This window comes from Salvelinus sp. IW2-2015, unplaced genomic scaffold, assembly GCF_002910315.2.
Source record: "Salvelinus sp. IW2-2015 unplaced genomic scaffold, ASM291031v2 Un_scaffold1765, whole genome shotgun sequence".
Lineage (NCBI taxonomy): Eukaryota > Metazoa > Chordata > Actinopteri > Salmoniformes > Salmonidae > Salvelinus > Salvelinus sp. IW2-2015.
The window spans coordinates 30,292-47,924 of record NW_019943143.1 but is presented as its reverse complement, the minus strand read 5'-3'; the positions used below and the strand labels follow the sequence as shown (position 1 = coordinate 47,924).

The 17,633-nt window shown below is 40.7% G+C and overlaps 2 protein-coding genes and 1 pseudogene across 2 annotated transcripts; all 3 read right to left on the bottom strand.

Moving 5' to 3' along the window:
- Positions 1 to 4,215: 4,215 nt before the first annotated feature.
- On the bottom strand, positions 4,216 to 5,136 carry LOC112071905 (olfactory receptor 11A1-like). The gene has a single exon (XM_024139329.1). The coding sequence runs from the start codon at positions 5,134 to 5,136 to the stop codon at positions 4,216 to 4,218; it is 921 nt and encodes a 306-aa protein (XP_023995097.1).
- Positions 5,137 to 10,759: 5,623 nt separating this feature from the next.
- LOC112071904 (olfactory receptor 52K1-like) lies at positions 10,760 to 13,670 on the bottom strand (annotated as a pseudogene).
- Positions 13,671 to 15,076: 1,406 nt separating this feature from the next.
- Positions 15,077 to 16,907, bottom strand: LOC112071903 (olfactory receptor 2K2-like). The gene is made up of 2 exons (XM_024139328.1): positions 15,994 to 16,907; positions 15,077 to 15,146 (listed from the first exon to the last, which is right to left on the bottom strand). Exons 1-2 carry the CDS (start codon positions 16,905 to 16,907, stop codon positions 15,077 to 15,079), a joined length of 984 nt encoding a protein of 327 aa, XP_023995096.1.
- Positions 16,908 to 17,633: the final 726 nt, after the last annotated feature.

Sequence of the window (17,633 nt, the reverse complement as noted above, 5' to 3'; positions counted from 1 at the left end):
TTTTACTCACAGATATAATTCAAACGGTTTTAGAAACTTGAGAGTGTTTCCTATCCAATAGTAATAATAATATGCATATTGTACGAGCAAGAATTGAGTACGAGGCAGTTTAATTTGGGAACGATTTTTTACAAAGTGAAAACAGCGCCCCCCTATCCCGAAGAAGTTAACCTGTTCAACCTCTCTTTCATATCGTCTGAGATCCCCAAAGATTGGAAAGCTGCCGCGGTCATCCCCCTCTTCAAAGGGGGAGACACTCTAGATCCAAACTGCTACAGACCTATATCTATCCTACCCTGCCTATCTAAGGTCTTCGAAAGCCAAGTTAACAAACAGATCACCGACCATTTCGAATTCCACCGTACCTTCTCCACTATGCAATCTGGGTTCCGAGCTGGTCATGGGTGCACCTCAGCCACGCTCAAGGTCCTAAACGATATCATAACCGCCATCGATAAAAGACAATACTGTGGAGCCGTATTCATCGACCTGGCCAAGGCTTTCGACTCTGTCAATCACGCCATTCTTATCGGCAGACTCAACAGCCTTGGTTTCTCAAATGACTGTCTCGCCTGGTTCACTAACTGCTTCTCAGACAGAGTTCAGTGTGTAAAACGGAGGGCCTGTTGTCCGGACCTCTGGCAGTCTCTATGGGGGTGCCACAGGGTTCAATTCTCGGGCCAGCTCTTTTCTGTGTATACATCAATGATGTCTCTCTTGCTGCTGGCGATTCTCTGATCCACCTCTACACAGACGACAGCATTCTGTATACAGCTGGCCCTTCTTTGGACACTGTTAAAACTTCTTCAGGCTAGGGTCCTTTTTTCTGAATTTCCGCCTGACTGATGTGAAAGTCAACTACCTGTTACACAGGCCCAGGACCCAGGATATACATATAATTGGTACCATTGGATAGAAAACCCTTTGAAGTTTGTAGAAATGTTAAAATAATGTCTGGGACTATAACACAATAGATATGGTAGGAGAAAATCCAAAGAAAAACAAACTGGAAATTGTTTGTTTTTTTATAGCACATGCTCTTACAATGGAAGGTCATATCCAATTCCTATGGCTTCCACTAGATGTCAACAGTCTTTGTTCAAGGTTTCAGGCTTGTTTCTTAGTACTGGGAGTCAGAGCTGGAAATCAGTCTGTGCGCGCGCAACGAAGAGGACGCGCACCTGCTAAATTTGCTTTCCTATTGAACATACTTCTTTCCGTATGAAAAATGATAGTTTAATTACACTTTAGGGTACCTGAGGATTATATAGAAACATATTTTGACTTGTTTTAACAAAGTTTAGCAGAAGCTTTTTGGATTCCTTTCTCTGCATGTTGAATGAGTGGATTACTCAAATCGATGGTGCCAAATAGGGATTTTTGGGATATAAAGAAGGATTTTATCTAACAAAACGACCATACATGTTGTAGCTGGGACCCTTTGGATTGCAAATCAGAGGAAGATTTTCAAAAAGTGAATATTTAATTGCTATTTGTGATTTTATGAAGCCTGTGCCGGTTGAAAAATATGTTGTGGGGCGCCGTCCTCAAACAATCGCAAGGTATGCTTCGCCGTAAAGCCTATTGTAAATCGGACAATGCAGTTAGATGAACAAGAATTTAAGCTTTTAACGTTTTATGGCTGCAGGGGCAGTATTGAGTAGCTTGGATGAAAGGTGCCCATTTCAAACGGCCTGCTCCTCAGTCATAGTTCCTAATATTTGCATATTATTAGTAGTATTGGATAGAAAACACTCCAAAGTTTCTAAAACTGTTTGAATTATGTCTGTGAGATTAACAGAACTCATATTGGCAGGCAAAATCCTGAGTTGAAATCAAAACAAGCAACTTCACACAGCCATTGAAGATGAGTGGGACAACATTCCACAGCCTGATCAACTCTATACGAAGGAGATGTGTCGCACTGCATGATGCAAATGGTGGTCACACCAGATACTGACTGGCTTTCTGATTCATGCCCCTACCTTTTCTTAAGGTATCTTTGACCAACAGATGCATATCTGTACTCCCAGTCATGTGCAATCCATAGATGAGGGTCAAATGAATATACAGTATTTAAATAGACTGAACTTCAATTGACTGAACTGTAACCTTACATGAACTGTAACTCAGTAAAATCTTTCAAATTGTTGCATGTTGCGTTTATATTTTTGTTCAGTTTATGTCTATCTAAAAATGTGTCCCAGACATGCTTATAAAACTGGTTCATTGCTGGTTCTGATGTTTAATCATTGTCATTAATCATTAAGCTTGAGGCCCTGGGTCTGAACCCTGCCCTGTGCAATTGGGTCCTCGACTTCCTGACGGGCCACCCCCAGGTGGTGAAGATAGGAAACAACACCTCCACTTCACTAATCCTCAACACTGGGGCCCCACAAGGGTGCGTGCTCAGTCCCCTCCTGTACTCCCTGTTCACCCATGACTGCGTGGACATGCATGCCTCCAACTCAATCATCAAGTTTGTAGACGACACAACAGTAGTAGGCTTCATTACCAACAACGATGAGACAGCCTACAGCGAGGAGGTGAGGCCTCTGGGAGTGTGGTGTCAGAAAAATAACCTCTCACTCAACATCAACATAACAAAGGAGATGGTCGTGGACTTCAGGAAACAGCAGAGGGAGCACCCCCCGATCCACATCGACGGGACACCAGTGGAGAAGGTGGAACGTTTTAAGTTCCTCTGCGTACACATCACCGACAAACTGAAATGGTCCACCCACACAGACAGTTTGGCGAAGAAGGCGCAACCTCAGGAGGCTGAAGAAATTTGGCCTGTATTTGGCCTATAGATGCACAATTAAGAGCATCCTGTCGGGCTGCATCACCGCCTGGTTCGGCAACTGCACCGCCCACAACCGCAGGGCTCTCCAGAGGGTGGTGCGGTCTGCACAACGTATAACCGGGTGCAAACTACCTGCCCTCCAGGACACCTACAGCACCCAATGTCACAGGAATGCCAAAAAGATCATCAAGGACAACAACCACCCAAGCCACTGCCTGTTCACCCAGCTATCATCCAGAAGGCGAAGTCAGTACAGGTGCTTCAAAGCTGTGACAGATTCTATCTCAAGGACATCAGACTGTTAAATAGTCGTCACTAGCACAGAGAGGCTGCAGCCTACATACACAGACTTGAAATCATTGGCCACTTCAATAAACGGAACACTAGTCACTTTAATAATGTCACTATAATAATGTTTACATATCTTACATTACTCCTCTCAGATGTATATACTGTATTCTGTACTATCTACTGTATCTCAGTCTATGCCGCTCTGATATTGCTCATCCATATATTTATATATTCTTAATTCCAGTGTATTAGGTATTTGTTGTGAAATTGTTAGATGTTACTTGTTAGATATTGCTGCACTGTCGGAACTAGAAGCACAAGCATTTCACAACACCCGCAATAACATCTGCTAAACACGTGTATGTGACAAATCAAATTTGATTTTATAAACATTCACCATTGGCACTATATGTTGAGTTTTTGATGAGCAAGTAGCAACTCATTTTCTATTCACTCAGTCTATTTATTAATAAACCCAAACATCTGCCAGCAGAAAATAATTGTTCACCCTAATATTGAAAAATGTAGAAAACCAGAAATGTTTTATTATAGAGGCTAGGGGGTCACCTTATATAATTGGTTAATTATAAAAGATCAGTGTCACGTTTGTCATAATGAGTAGACCAAGGCGCAGCGTGCTTAGAGTTCCACATATTTTAATAAATTAACACTCACCAAACAAAACAATAAAGCACAAGAACAAACAAAAATCTACTGGTGTGCACACAGGCAACTATCTGTTGACAAGATCCCACAACACACAATAGGGAAAATGGCTACCTAAATATGATCCCCAATCAGAGACAACGATAAACAGCTGCCTCTGATTGGGAACCATATCAGGCCACAATAGAAATACAATTCGCCTAGATGACCCACCCTAGACACTATCACGCCCCAACCAACATAGAGAATAAACAGCTCTCCATGGTCAGGGCGTGACAATCAGATACCTAAAATGACAACACTCTCAGTAAAAATAAATGATAAATGCTACGATTTCTTAAATAATTATGCCAAAAATACAATGTATTTGTACAGTCAAAATAAGCAAAATAAGCAGCAACACACATAATTAATTATTACCAAAAAAAATAACAACCAGGTTATGTTTTAGGTCAAAGCCTCAATACCTTTTTACAAGCCTGCCTGATTTTAGCCATCCTAATGCCATACATAATAGGATTGAAAAGTGGTGGACATATTAGAAAATAAACTAATAAAATAGTGTGAAGTGTAGGTGGAAGATGGGCAGTTTCATATCTGCCTTGTAGAATCACAAATAAGCAGCCAAAGGAGAAGTTCAGCAAAGAGGCTATATGTGGCGTACAGGTGTTAAATGCTTTCTGTTTCGTCTCTTTAGAAGACTTTAAACATATTTGTAGAATTCTTACATATGAGTATATGGTAGGAAGTATAGTACAAGAAAAAGAGAGCACAGTGGCAACAAGACCCCATATGTTATTCAGCATAGTATTTGAACAGGCAAGCTTGACTACTGAGTAGTTGTCACAATACAGTCTGTCTAGAACGTTACCACAAAATTGCAGTCGCAAACTCAGGGAGATAACGATGGCATTGAGGAAAAAAGAATACAACCAGGACAGCAGAATTAAACTACAAACTCTTTCAGGTGTCATAATATTGTTATACTGCAGAGGATAACAAATACAAATGTACCTGTCATAGGACATAACTGATAAATTACAAAATTCTGTTAAACCGAATGTGTACAACACATAAATCTGGAGATAACAATATAGAAGGGAAATATCATGTGTGTCAGACAGCAAGTAAAACATGAGAGCAGGAAACAAACCAGTGCTCCCATACAACTGATTAACAAACAAAGCACATAGAAACAGATACATGGGTTCATGAAGGCTTCTTTCAATGCAGATAACTCCAATAAGCAAAGCATTGGCAAGAATGATGACAAAATATATTACAGTTACTACAGCAAAGTAGAAATACTTCATTTGTCCGATATCACCGTATGCAGCCAGCCTAAAGACCTTAAAGTGAGTAGAGTTTTCCATGGTCCTGGTAGATGGTAAAGGTGTGCTGTCAAATTTTGATGAAGAGTAATAATCCTCTATAGTACAGTAGCTTAAATATAAATTGAAACAATGAAATCACAAAGACCAGACAACCTAAATGGATCATTCATTGACCTGTTCTTCTTACAGTGATAGATTTTCCCACATCTATACTCACCAATATAGATGGTTTTTCATTCTCCTGATAACATAATTCATAGCCTAAATCAAACAATATTATACTTTGTGTCCTGCACTCATATTATTTATTACATTAAAGTGCTAAATAAATGGATTACATCTAAAGTCTTCTAAATCCTACATTTATACCMACCATTTCTAATCCATGTTGAATTGCTTAAACTCAGCTCCTCACTTGACTATTATACTTGTGAGGAAAAAAAAGTGTCATGGTGTGATATGCAAATAAGCACCAATACCTGGGGAAAATTGGATATTTTCAGAGTCAAGGAAACCATATTGAGAAAAACAGATACAATTTTGTAACACAGGCCCTCCAAGGGGTTCAAAACCATTCTTAAATTCTATAGAAATACAACAATTCATAGAGAATAGTAGATTAAACATGGCATGTCTAGCCAATGTGAAATGGCTAGCTGGTTGGCGTTGCATTTGGGAGAATATATACAGGGGGTACTGGTATAGAGTCAATGTGCGGGGGCACCGAGGTAAAATGTACATGTAGGTAGAGTTACCAGCCTCAGAAATTGCAGCCCAAATAAATGCATCACAGAGTTCAAGTAACAGACACATTTCAACATCAACTGTTCAGAGGAGACTGCGAGAATCAGGCCTTCATGGTTGAGTTGCTGCAAAGAAACCACTATTAAAGGACACCAATAAGAAGAAGAGACGCCAGAGAAGAAGATCAGGGGAGAGGATGGCTGACATTTTAAGTGCTCCTAATCAACTGTGATATTTTGTTCATTTTTTTTGCGTTTTTTTTAAACGTATTTTGTACATACCGTTCCTACTATTGGCTCTAATGACCAAAAATAACTTCTGGACATCAGAACAGCGATTACTCACCACGAGTTGGAAGAAACTTTTTCCTTTAACGAGTCCGACGTGAAGGATATACTGCTTTCCCGGGAACAGGCCCAAATCCCCGTCATTTGCTTTCTGAGAAAAGGGGGCGGAGGTCAGGTTGCCTTCTGAGAATTTGTAGGCGAGCGAGTAAACACCTACTACCATTCATCCTATTGGACAATGTGCAATCATTGGAAAATATAATCGATGACCTATGAGCATGTCACGCCCTGATCTTAGAGATCCTTTTTATTCTCTATTTTGGTTAGGTCAGGGTGTGACTAGGGTGGGCAATCTATGTGTTCAATTTCTTTGTTGGCCGGGTATGGTTCCCAATCAGAGGCAGCTGTCTATCGTTGTCTCTGATTGGGGATCATACTTAGGCAACCTGTTTTCCACCTTCGTTTGTGGGATCTTGATTTTYTTAGTTGCTGTATAGCCTTGCAGAACTTTACGTTTGTTTTGTATTTAGTTGGTTTTTAGTGTTCATTTTAAATAAAAGTAAGATGTTCGCCTACCACGCTGCACCTTGCTCTCATTCCAACAACGGACGTAACAGAGCAAGATTAACTTCTTTGGGGTAGGGGGCAGTATTTTCACGTCCGGATGAAAACGTGCCAGAGTAAACTGCCTGCTACTCAGGCCAGATGCTAGGATATGCAACTGCTTGCTACTCATCCCAGAATATAAGAATGCATATTATTAGTAGATTTGGATAGAAAACACTCTGAAGTTTCTAAAACTGTTTGAATGATGTCTGTGAGTATAACATAACTCATATGGCAGTCAAAAACCTGAGAAAATATCCAACCAGGAAGTGGAAATCTGAGGTTTGTAGTTTTTCAACTCTTTGCTTATCCAAGATACAGTGGAAATGGGGTCATATTGCACTTCCTAAGGCTTCCACTAGATGTCAACAGTCTTTAGAACTTGTTTGATGCTTCTACTGTGAAGTGGGGGCGAATGAGAGGGGATTGAGTAAGGTCTCTCCCAGAGTGCAACGAGCTGAAAATGCGCGTTCATGTGATAGTTAGTTTGCGTTCCATTGCATTTCTACAGACAAAGGAATTCTCCGGTTGGAACATTATTGAAGATTTATGTTAAAAACATCCTAAAGATTGATTCTATACTTCATTTGACAAGTTTCTACGGATTGTAACGGAACTTTTGGACTTTGTCTGGATCTAGTGCTCGCGCCTCATGAATTTGGAACACTGGGCTAAACGCGCTAACAAAAAGGAGCTATTTGGATATAAATGATGAACTTTARCGAACAAATCAAACATTTATTGTGGAACTGGGATTCCTGGGAGTGCATTCTGATGAAGATCATCAAAGGTAATTTAATATTTATAATGCTATTTCTGACTTCTGTTGACTCCAACATGGCGGATAGAGAGGATAAACTTCCAACAGGACATTAAAAACTGTAATATCTTATGTTTCACCGAGTCGTGGCTGAATGATGACATGAAAAACATACAGCTGGCGGGTTTTACACTGTATCGGCAGGATAGAACAGCAGCCTCTAGTAAGACAAGGGGTGGCGGTCTATGTATATTTGTAAACAACAGCTGGTGCACAATATCTAAGGAAGTATCAATATTTTGTTTGCCTGAGGTAGAATATCTCATGATAAGCTGTAGACCACACTATCTACCTAGAGAGTTTTRATTTGTATTTTTCGTAGCTGTCTACATACCACCACAGACCGATGCTGCCACTTCTAGTGGCCGGGGACTTTAATGCAGGGAAACTTAAATCCGTTTTACCAAATCTCTACCAGCATGTCAAGTGTGCAAACACAGGGGAAAAAACTCTAGACCACCTTTACTCCACACACAGAGATGCATATAAAGCTCTCTCTTGCCCTCCATTTGGAAAATCAGACCATAATTATATCRTCCTGATTCCTGCTTACAAGCTAAAATTGAAAAACAATGGTCAGATGAAGCAGATGCTAAGTTACAGGACTATTTTGCTAGCAGAGACTATATGTTCCGGGATTCTTCCAATGGCCCTCCGAACCATCAAACAGGCAAAGCGTCAATACAGGAATCGTACTACGCTGGCTCAGACGTTCGTCGGATGTGGCAGGGCTTGCAAACTATCACAGACTACAAAGGGAAGCACAGCCGAGAGCTGCCCAGTGACACGAGCCTACCAGACCAGCTAAATTACTTCTATGCTCGCTTTGAGGCAAGTAACACTGAAACATGCATGAGAGCAACAGCTGTTCCGGACGACTGTGTGATCATGCTCTCCGCAGCCGATGTGATTAAGACCTTTAAACAGGTCCACATTCACAGGGCCYTAGGGCCAGACYAATTACCAGGACGTGTACTCTGAGCATGCTCTGACCAACTGGCAAGTGTCTTCACTGACATTTTCAACCTCTCCCTGTCTGAGTCTGTAATARCAACATGTCTCAAGCAGACCACCATAAACCCTGTGCCCAAGAACACGAAGCTAACCTGCCTAAATGACTACCAACCCGTAGCACACACGTCTGTAGCCATGAAATGCTTTGAAAGGCTGGTCATGGCTCACATCAACACCATCAACACCATTATCCCAGAAACCCTAGACCCACTCCAGTTTTTATACCACCCTAACAGATACACAGATGATGTAATCTCTATTGCACTCCACACTGCTCTTTCCCATCTGGACAAAAGGAACACCTATGTGAGAATGCTGTTCATTGACTACAGCTCAACGTTCTACACCATKGTGCCCTCAAAGCCCATCACTAAGCTAAGGACCCTGGGAGTAAACACCTCCCTCTGCAACTGTATCTTCCTGACGGGCTTCCCCCAGGTGGTAAGGGTAGGTAATAACACATCCGCCACTCTGATCCTCAACACGGGGGCCCCTCAGGGGTGCTTGCTCAGTCCGTTCCTGTACTCCCTGTTCACTCATGACTGCACGGTCAGGAACGACTCCAACACCGTCATCAAGTCTGCCGATGACMGTAGTAGGCCTGATCACCGACAACGATGAGGCAGCCTATAGGGAGCAGATCAGAGACCTGGCCGTGTGGTGCCAGGACAACAACCTCTCACTCAACGTGATCAAGACAAAGGAGATGATTGTGGACTACAAGAAAAGGAGGACCGAGCATGCCCCCAGTTGAGAGCTTCAAGTACCTCGGTGTCCACATCACCAACAAGTAACATGGTCCTAGCACACGAAGACACTCGTGAAGAGGGCACGACAAAACCTATTCCCCCTCAGAAGACTGAAAAGATTTTGCATGTGTCCTGTCCTCATCCTCAAAAGGTTCTACAGCTGCACCATCGAGAGCATCCTGACTGGTTGCATCACTGCCTGGTATGGCAACTGCTCGGCCTCCGACCGCAAGGCACTACAAAGGGTAGTGCGTACGGCCCAGTACATCACTTGGGCCAAGCTTCCTGCCATTCAGGACCTCTATACCAGGCGGTGTCAGAGGAAGTCCCTAAAAATTGTCAAAGACTCCAGCCACCCTAGTCATAGACTGTTCTCTCTGCTACCGCACAGCAAGTGGTACCGGAGCGCCAAGTCTAGGTCCAAAAGGCTTCTTCACTGCTTCTACCCCCAGGCCATACTACTCCTGAACAGCTTATCATAGGGCTACCCAGACCCCTCTTTTACGCTGCTGCTACTCTCTGTTTATTATCTATGCAATGAACTTATCTTCTGCAGTAGCGGTAACTCTTGGTCTTCCTTTCCAGTGGCGGTCCTCATGAGAGCCAGTTTCATTATAGAGCTTGWTGGTTTTTGCCACAGCCACAGCACACAGTTCTTGAAATGTTTCGGATTGACTGACCTTCATATCTTAAACCAATGATGGACTGCCACTTCTCTTCGCTTATTTAAGCTGATCTTGCCATAATATGGACTTGGTCTTTTACCAAATAGAGCAATCTTCTGTATACCACCCCTACCTTGTCACAACACAACACATTAAGATGGAAAGAAATTTCACAAATTAACTTTTAACAAGGCACACCTGTTAATTGAAATGCATTCCAGGTGACTACCTCATGAATCTGGTTGAGAGAATGCCAAGTGTGTGCAAAGCTGTCATCAAAGCAAAGGGTGGCTACTTTGAAGAATCTCAAACATAAAATATATTCTGATTTTGTTTAACATTTCTTTGGATACTACATGATTCCATATGTATTATTTCATAGTTTTGATGTCTTCACAATTATTCTACAATGTAGAAAATAGTAAAAATAAAGAAAAACCCTGGAAGGATTAGGTGTGTCCAAACTTTTGACTGGAACTGTATTTTTAAGAATTAAGCTTTATCAGACCGGCCCAGTAATTAGGGCAAACGCCAGATGGGTCATTCCTTTAGCTCAGTGGCCTGTCTAAATAGTTTGCAAGCGTAGAGATAGATAGAGGACTCGCGTGGCCAAAAGTCACTAGAGTAGTAACTGGGTGGGACTTCATATGGGTTAAGGAAGGATCACATAATTCCATAAAGGTCACAATGAGGGATCAGCCAATTAATTATACTTGTAAGCAAACATTCCATAACTGCAGGTGTCAGTAAATAGCCAACCTTGGCTTCATACCTGTTCTAACAACACTCTCCAGGTGGCAGTATGCACCCTTCCAGTATGTTTGAAAACTCATAGAAGTAGTAGAAGAAAATGGARTACTTCAAAATGGAGATGGCCTCAATGGAGCTTCCAGTGATCTTACAGATTCCGAATAGAGGCTCACAGTGGAGGTGTCATAATACCCATAAAACATAGCCATCAAACAGAGAAATGGTTCCAATTGTTTCAAAAAATCCCCTATGGAACCATTTCCCTATTTGACTGCTAGGTTTCATGGGTATTATGTGGTACTCTATTGGGACAGACTGAGGTGTCTTTAGATTAAYTGTAGCTGAGTGGGGAATTGGACTGATCTTCCTCATTGTGCATGAAGCTATTTCAAAAATGCATTGGAATTATTTTCATTGGCAAGAAAAAATGCAACTGTTTGATCAAGAAAATGGATTCATCCTTTTTATTTTACAGGAAATGATTTGTGTTTTTCACTTGCTAATTCAAATATCTTCAGAATATCTGCTAGATCCGTCATGTCTAGAAGAGTACTTTATTGCTCATTTGTGGAAACAGAACTTATTGTATCCTTATATCCTTTTACTCTGTCCCCAACCCCCCTGAAACACACGTACATGTCTTGTTCTTCTAGCAGCATCCCTGATTTGACTTTACTACAGTAAAATACATTTAAAGGAAATGCAGAAGAATTCACAGAAATAGAATGCAATACAAAGGAGAAACAAGCGATTAGGTTGATGATCAAAACAAATGTATAAGCATTCAGTTCTGGCAGATGATCCTGTCAGACCTGGGATTCAAACCGGCAACCCTCCCCTGCAGCTGTAATATCTAAAGTCATAATTGGTACCAGTTTAGGTTCAGATTTTTGATGAGAAAAATCAAGAGAGTTCGTAAAGATTCTTCTTATAATTTTTGTAATACATGTCTGTAACGATTCCAATGGTGATGAAGGAGTCAGGCGCAGAGAGGTAGGTAGTTCCGAGCAAGTGGATTTTATTATTCCAACAAAAGGGCGCGTCAAGTATAGTCCAAAAATAACTAGGACAAAATCCACACTATAACAAACACCACAAAACAGAATAACAAGCCCGCACAAAAGTCGGCGGGCAAACTGGGTTTAAATAGCTCACTAACCCTAAACACAAAACAGGTGCAACCAATTAGACAAAACTAAATGAAAACAGAAAAGGGGATCGGTGGCAGCTAGTAGGCCGGAGACGACGAGCGCCGCCCGAACGGGAAGAGGCACCATCCTCGGCGGGATTCGTAACAATGTCCTGATCTTCTTGGTCCTAATACCATATAAGATAGGGTGTACCAGTGGTGGGAAAAGAATGAGCTGTACTGATATTAATAGATTAACCTCTGCCTGTTGTAAACAACAGAAAAAAGGATGGCTTGCAGAGAAGTTGATGAAATATGATCAAGTGGGGAGCACACACATTAAAAGCCTTTTTTTTGTGACTCCTTTGAGGCTTTCGAGCAAACAATATCTTTACATATGAGAGCACAACTAATACCAAAGGTAAAACCACTAGACTTGATATGATACATATATCATACAGGTTACTCAGCACACTTTCCACACGAGAGAGTTTAACTGCTTATTCATCACAAAAAWGCTGTTGTACTTGCACAAAGAGAGCCTTGAAGTGATAAACGTTTGAAAAGAGTTATGGGAATAAAGTATACCAAGGCTAACAACATATTCACTTTAGAAGGAGTCATAATGCTATGATATTGAAATGGCTTAAAAATGGAGACATACCTGTCATAAACTCATTACTGCTAGAATAACGTAAGCAAACGTTACATATATATTGCAGAAATATTTTTGTATGGTGGGCCAAGAGACCAGGGCCAAGAGAACAGAAGAGGCAGAACGGGTTGGGGTGTAGGGTCATCCCAAGGATCCCACTTAGCATCTATTTGAGCACAGCTTGAAGGTAGGGAGGGCCACTCCCCTTGATGCTCTGTAGTTATGCAGTTAATTAGCTAATATGACACAAAACATTCAGTTACAATACATTATAAACTTTACAATAATATTTGGTCTACAGAGAAATTATTCCAAAATGACACGTATCTGTACCGTCAATAATAGCAATTATAAGTAATAAAACACATAATTAAATGTTACAAAAAAATTACAACCAGGTTATGTTTTAGGGTAACGGCCTAGTACCTTTTTACAAGCCAACCTGATTTTAACCATCCTAATGCCATACATAAAGGGATTGAAAAGTGGTGGACATATCAGAAAATTAACAAATAAAATAGTGTGAAGTATAGGTGGAAGATCTGCAGTTTCATATCTGCCTTGTAGAATCACAAATAACCAGCCAAAGAAGAAGTTCAGCAAAGAGGTTCTATGTGGTGTACAGGTGTTAAATGCTTTCTGTAAAATACTTAACATATTTAGAGGAAATAGCCAAAGAAAGCACAGTTACAAGACCCCATATTGTATTTTTGTGTAATATTTGAACAGGCAAGTAGTTTTCACAATGCACTCTGTCTATAACATTGTTGTTACCACAACATTGCAGTCGCAAACTCAGGGAGATAATGATGGCGTTGATGAAAAAAGAATACACCAAGGACAGGCCATTTCGGTTGTCGATGTGTTCAGATAGTCGCTGGTTAAAGCCCAGGTTGGGGCAAGGTGAGGGACGGAAGCAACACTGTTACACATGGCCACAGTGACATTCCTAAATAAAAATAGTAGTTTGGAAGGATAGTAAAGCACATCAGAAGAATACACATCCTTAATGTTATGAACAGGCTGTGTTAGTGGTCTAAGATCCTGTTAAAACAATGCATGTGTGGGGACCCTCTAGTCTGGTACTCTACAATGTAGAAGAAGTATGTAYCATCACCAATGGGCAGGGCAAGCAATGCTATCAGCTCTCTCATTATCTGTTAAGCAGGAGTTTGGGTGCTATGTATTGTGCACCATGTACAGTAAAGAAAAAGTTAATTGAAACCAATCCAAAGCCTCTGACAAATAGACGGTTTCCTGGACCCAGATTAAGTATCGTCCTGGAATAAAATACACTTTCATGGAGAATRCGTCCATTATTCTTGTTCCCAAACACTGTCAGGTATATTGGTATTGTTGAGGGACTACCTAGTTAACCTAGTTAGCTTCAGTCTGAATGAGGGAGGCAACACAACAGTCTGAGGAGATGTCATCGTTGGTAGCCTGGCCCCAGATCTATTTGTGCTATCATTCCAACTCCTTGTCATGTATGGAATGACAAGGGGTGGAATGATAGCACAAACAGACCGGTACCCAGGCTATATACGTATTAGGGCACTATAGTTTTTCCAGACCATATGATCTAACCAGGGAAAACAGGGAATAACTCAGGACCCCGAGTCCTAGCTATAGTCTAAAACCTAGGCCCAGAGCCTTTCCTGCTCAGGTAAAAATTAGGACTGTTATTGACACTCTGGGCTTCCCTAGGCCCACAGTACAGTTTCAGAGCCTATCAACCCAGAGGCGATGACAGAYGGTGTGTGTCCCAAATGGCACTCTATTCCRTATATAGTGCACTACCTTTGACCAGAGGCCTCTGATCAATATAGGGAATAGGGAATATATATAGGGAATAGAGTACAATTTGGGATGCAATCAAGACCAGCCGTGCCTCTCCTGGAGCCCCTCGGGTCTCTACAGGTTAATAGCTGCATTAATTGGTTCCTAGGGAACGAGGTGATAGAGTGGACTAATGACCTGGTACCTAATGACTCGATAAACATGTTTATTATGCTCTTGATATTGGCTTCTGCTGTCCCCATGGTAAAGTATGGATGGAGTAAAACAAATTACTGGTGTTTCGCACATCATTTTCATTGACAGAACTCCAAAACTTTTGACAGCTTTTTACAGGATGGATAGAGTACATGACAAATGTGTTTTATACATGCAATCCATCATCATTACGCTTGCTGTATTCTTTTATTCTGTGGGTCAAACATATCTCACAGTGACCCTGGAAAAACAAGATGGGTATGTGGTTGTCCCACCTAGCTATCTTAAGGTGAATGCACTAACTGTAAGTTGCTATGGACACAAGCGTCTGCTAAATGACATAAATGTAAATCTGGTCCTCCGATTTATAAATAAAACAAAATACAGTATATGCAGTATATTTGCTATTATCAATGAATTATCTGGATTTTGTGAGGACAGAATAAGCTATTCAAATTAGGCAACATGTTACTCTTGTGTCCCAGGTAGTTGCCTTTCTGGTATGACTCAACATTTCTGAGGAATACCAAAGCTAGTCATCTGTCAGATAGCTGGCACACAGATATCATGTTACATTAAACAGTTGGCCCTCAGAAAACATGACATGCATCCAGATCTCAGACAGAATGTAGTTTGTTTTCATAATACAGTATTTCCCTTAATTTCTCTCTCAAAATGTCAAACAATCCCCAAGCTTGTCTGTACTGTACAGGGCCTATTTTCTATTAGAATGGATGTAATGGTGCCAGGTAGGCTATAAGGTGGGTTTACCTTTTCCACATTTACTGTACATCAGTTTATCCGCTGTTACATACTTAGATACAGCGGTCAATTTAAGTAAGAATTCAAAGTAATGAACTTCAGTTTTTTTTGTTCATGTAATAATAATAATGTATTACATTTTTTAGGTGCTTTTCATTATACAAGAATAATCTCAAAGTGCATAAAATAAAAGATAAACAAAAAAAGCGTACAAAATATATATATATAACCAAACCATGAAAGCAACCATCAAAATCTAGAAGGAAGGGAAGGCTCATAGAGATGAGTCATAAGGCCTACTTTGAAGGCCCTAACAGTCTGAGCAGCCCTGAGATTGTCAGGAAGGGAGTCCCAAACGCACGGTGCTTGGGAGCAAAAGAAACGGCCCTCGTTGTGTGTATCCAGGTCCTGGTGGCATGAAGCTGTTTGGCATGGCTTTAACTTAATGGAGGTTCATAGGGGGACAGTAGGCCTGACAGGCAGACGAGCCTGTCTGAGTCCATTTATTTATAAAGTGAATAAAAGGTAAATMACAATATTTCACAAATTAGCAAATGWWTTACATGTCTGATTMTCACCATCCTCACCCCCATTCATTATGGTAACTATAAGTAACAAAACACACAAGTCAACATCACCTAAATCTAACAATCAGGACAGAAAAGGTCACACTAATGTTTAGCTTATGTTTTAGGGTACAGACCTACAGGTAGTATGTATTTACAAGCCTGTCTGATTTTAGCCATCCTAACTCCATACACAACAGGATTAAAAAGTGGCTGGCACATCAGAAAGTACACTGATAAAATAGTGTGAAGTACAGTTGGAACATTTCTCATAGGCCTATCAAATCTACTCTGGAGCAGATTTAAGAAACAGCCGAAAGAGAAGTTGAGCAGCGAGGCCAGGTGAGGAGTACAGGTGCTGAAAGCTTTCTGTCTGGTCTCAATGGAAGATTTCAAACAAATAGACAGAATCTTAATATAAGAAAACAAAATAGTAATTAAAGGGACGGCGACAGACAAAACAACACCGTAGAGTCCATAGATGTTATTAACTGTTGTGTCTGAAGTTGAACAAGCAAGTTTCACTACCAGGTAGTTATCACAGTACACTTTGTCTATAACGTTCCCACACAATTTCAAACGAATAGTTAAAGACAGTGTTATGATGAATTTTACAAAAGAGTACAACCATATTATACAAACTAAAATACACACCCTGTTTTGTGTCATGATGACATTATACTGTAGTGGATAACATATAGCAAGGTACCTGTCATAGGACATGACCGCTAAATTGCTGAATTCAATAGATCCATATGTGTATATACAAAACATCTGTAGGTAACAGTACACAGTGGAAACTGAATGGGCATCTGAAACCAAACGAGTCATAAGAGCAGGAAACAAAGCAGTGCTCCCATACAACTCATTCACAAACAAACTGCACAGAAACAGATACATGGGTTCYTGAAGGCTTCTCTCRATACATATAACCACAATAAGCACTGTGTTCGTAAAAACTATGGAGACGTATAACACAGTTATTATAATGAAATAGAAGTACTTTAAGTGTCCACTGTCACTATATCCAGCTAGCATAAATGACGTGAATTGTGTTGAGTTCTCCATTTTCCTAATACTACCTATAGAAATATTTGTAGATATATTTGGTTCACAAGACAAGGGTAACAGTGTCTATCAGGTGAAACTATCAATCTCTTATTGATGTCTCATAAATCCTTCATTCTTTGATTTGCCATCGATTACCAAGACTCTTTGCATTATTGCCACGTTATTACTCTTCAAAGTGTTTAATCCCATAGGCATCCCCATYGAAAAACATTGTTACCTGTGGCTGCAATGGACATTGAGTASTCTATACAGCAAACTTCATTCATCCCTAGTGTAGTTCAATAATATGAATATATTGAATAACAAAMACAATTGACGCAATGTCTCAGCTACCAGTCTTTACTTCTCTGCTACACTTACAAACACTCCCATCATAGTGTGTGAATCAAACAGGAGGCTAGTCGTGCAGACCCATACGGTGGTAAAACTCCCAGGGATAAGTCATATATACATCTCCCCACCAGACCATGGATCAACCCCTGTGTCCACCCATCGCACTCTTTCTCCCACTTGCCTGTCTCCCCCTCTGATGTCCTTACTGTCTGAATATAAAAAGTACAAAAAACACCTAAAACAACAAAAACAGGATTTAAGTCTAAAAAAGGATGGAAGTCCGGATCACCTGGTATCTTTCTCCAGACTGCCGTGGTGTAGACATAGGCATATTGTATGTTCTGTGTCAGTGGGCTATTGCACATAAACTACTGTCACATCACTGACCTT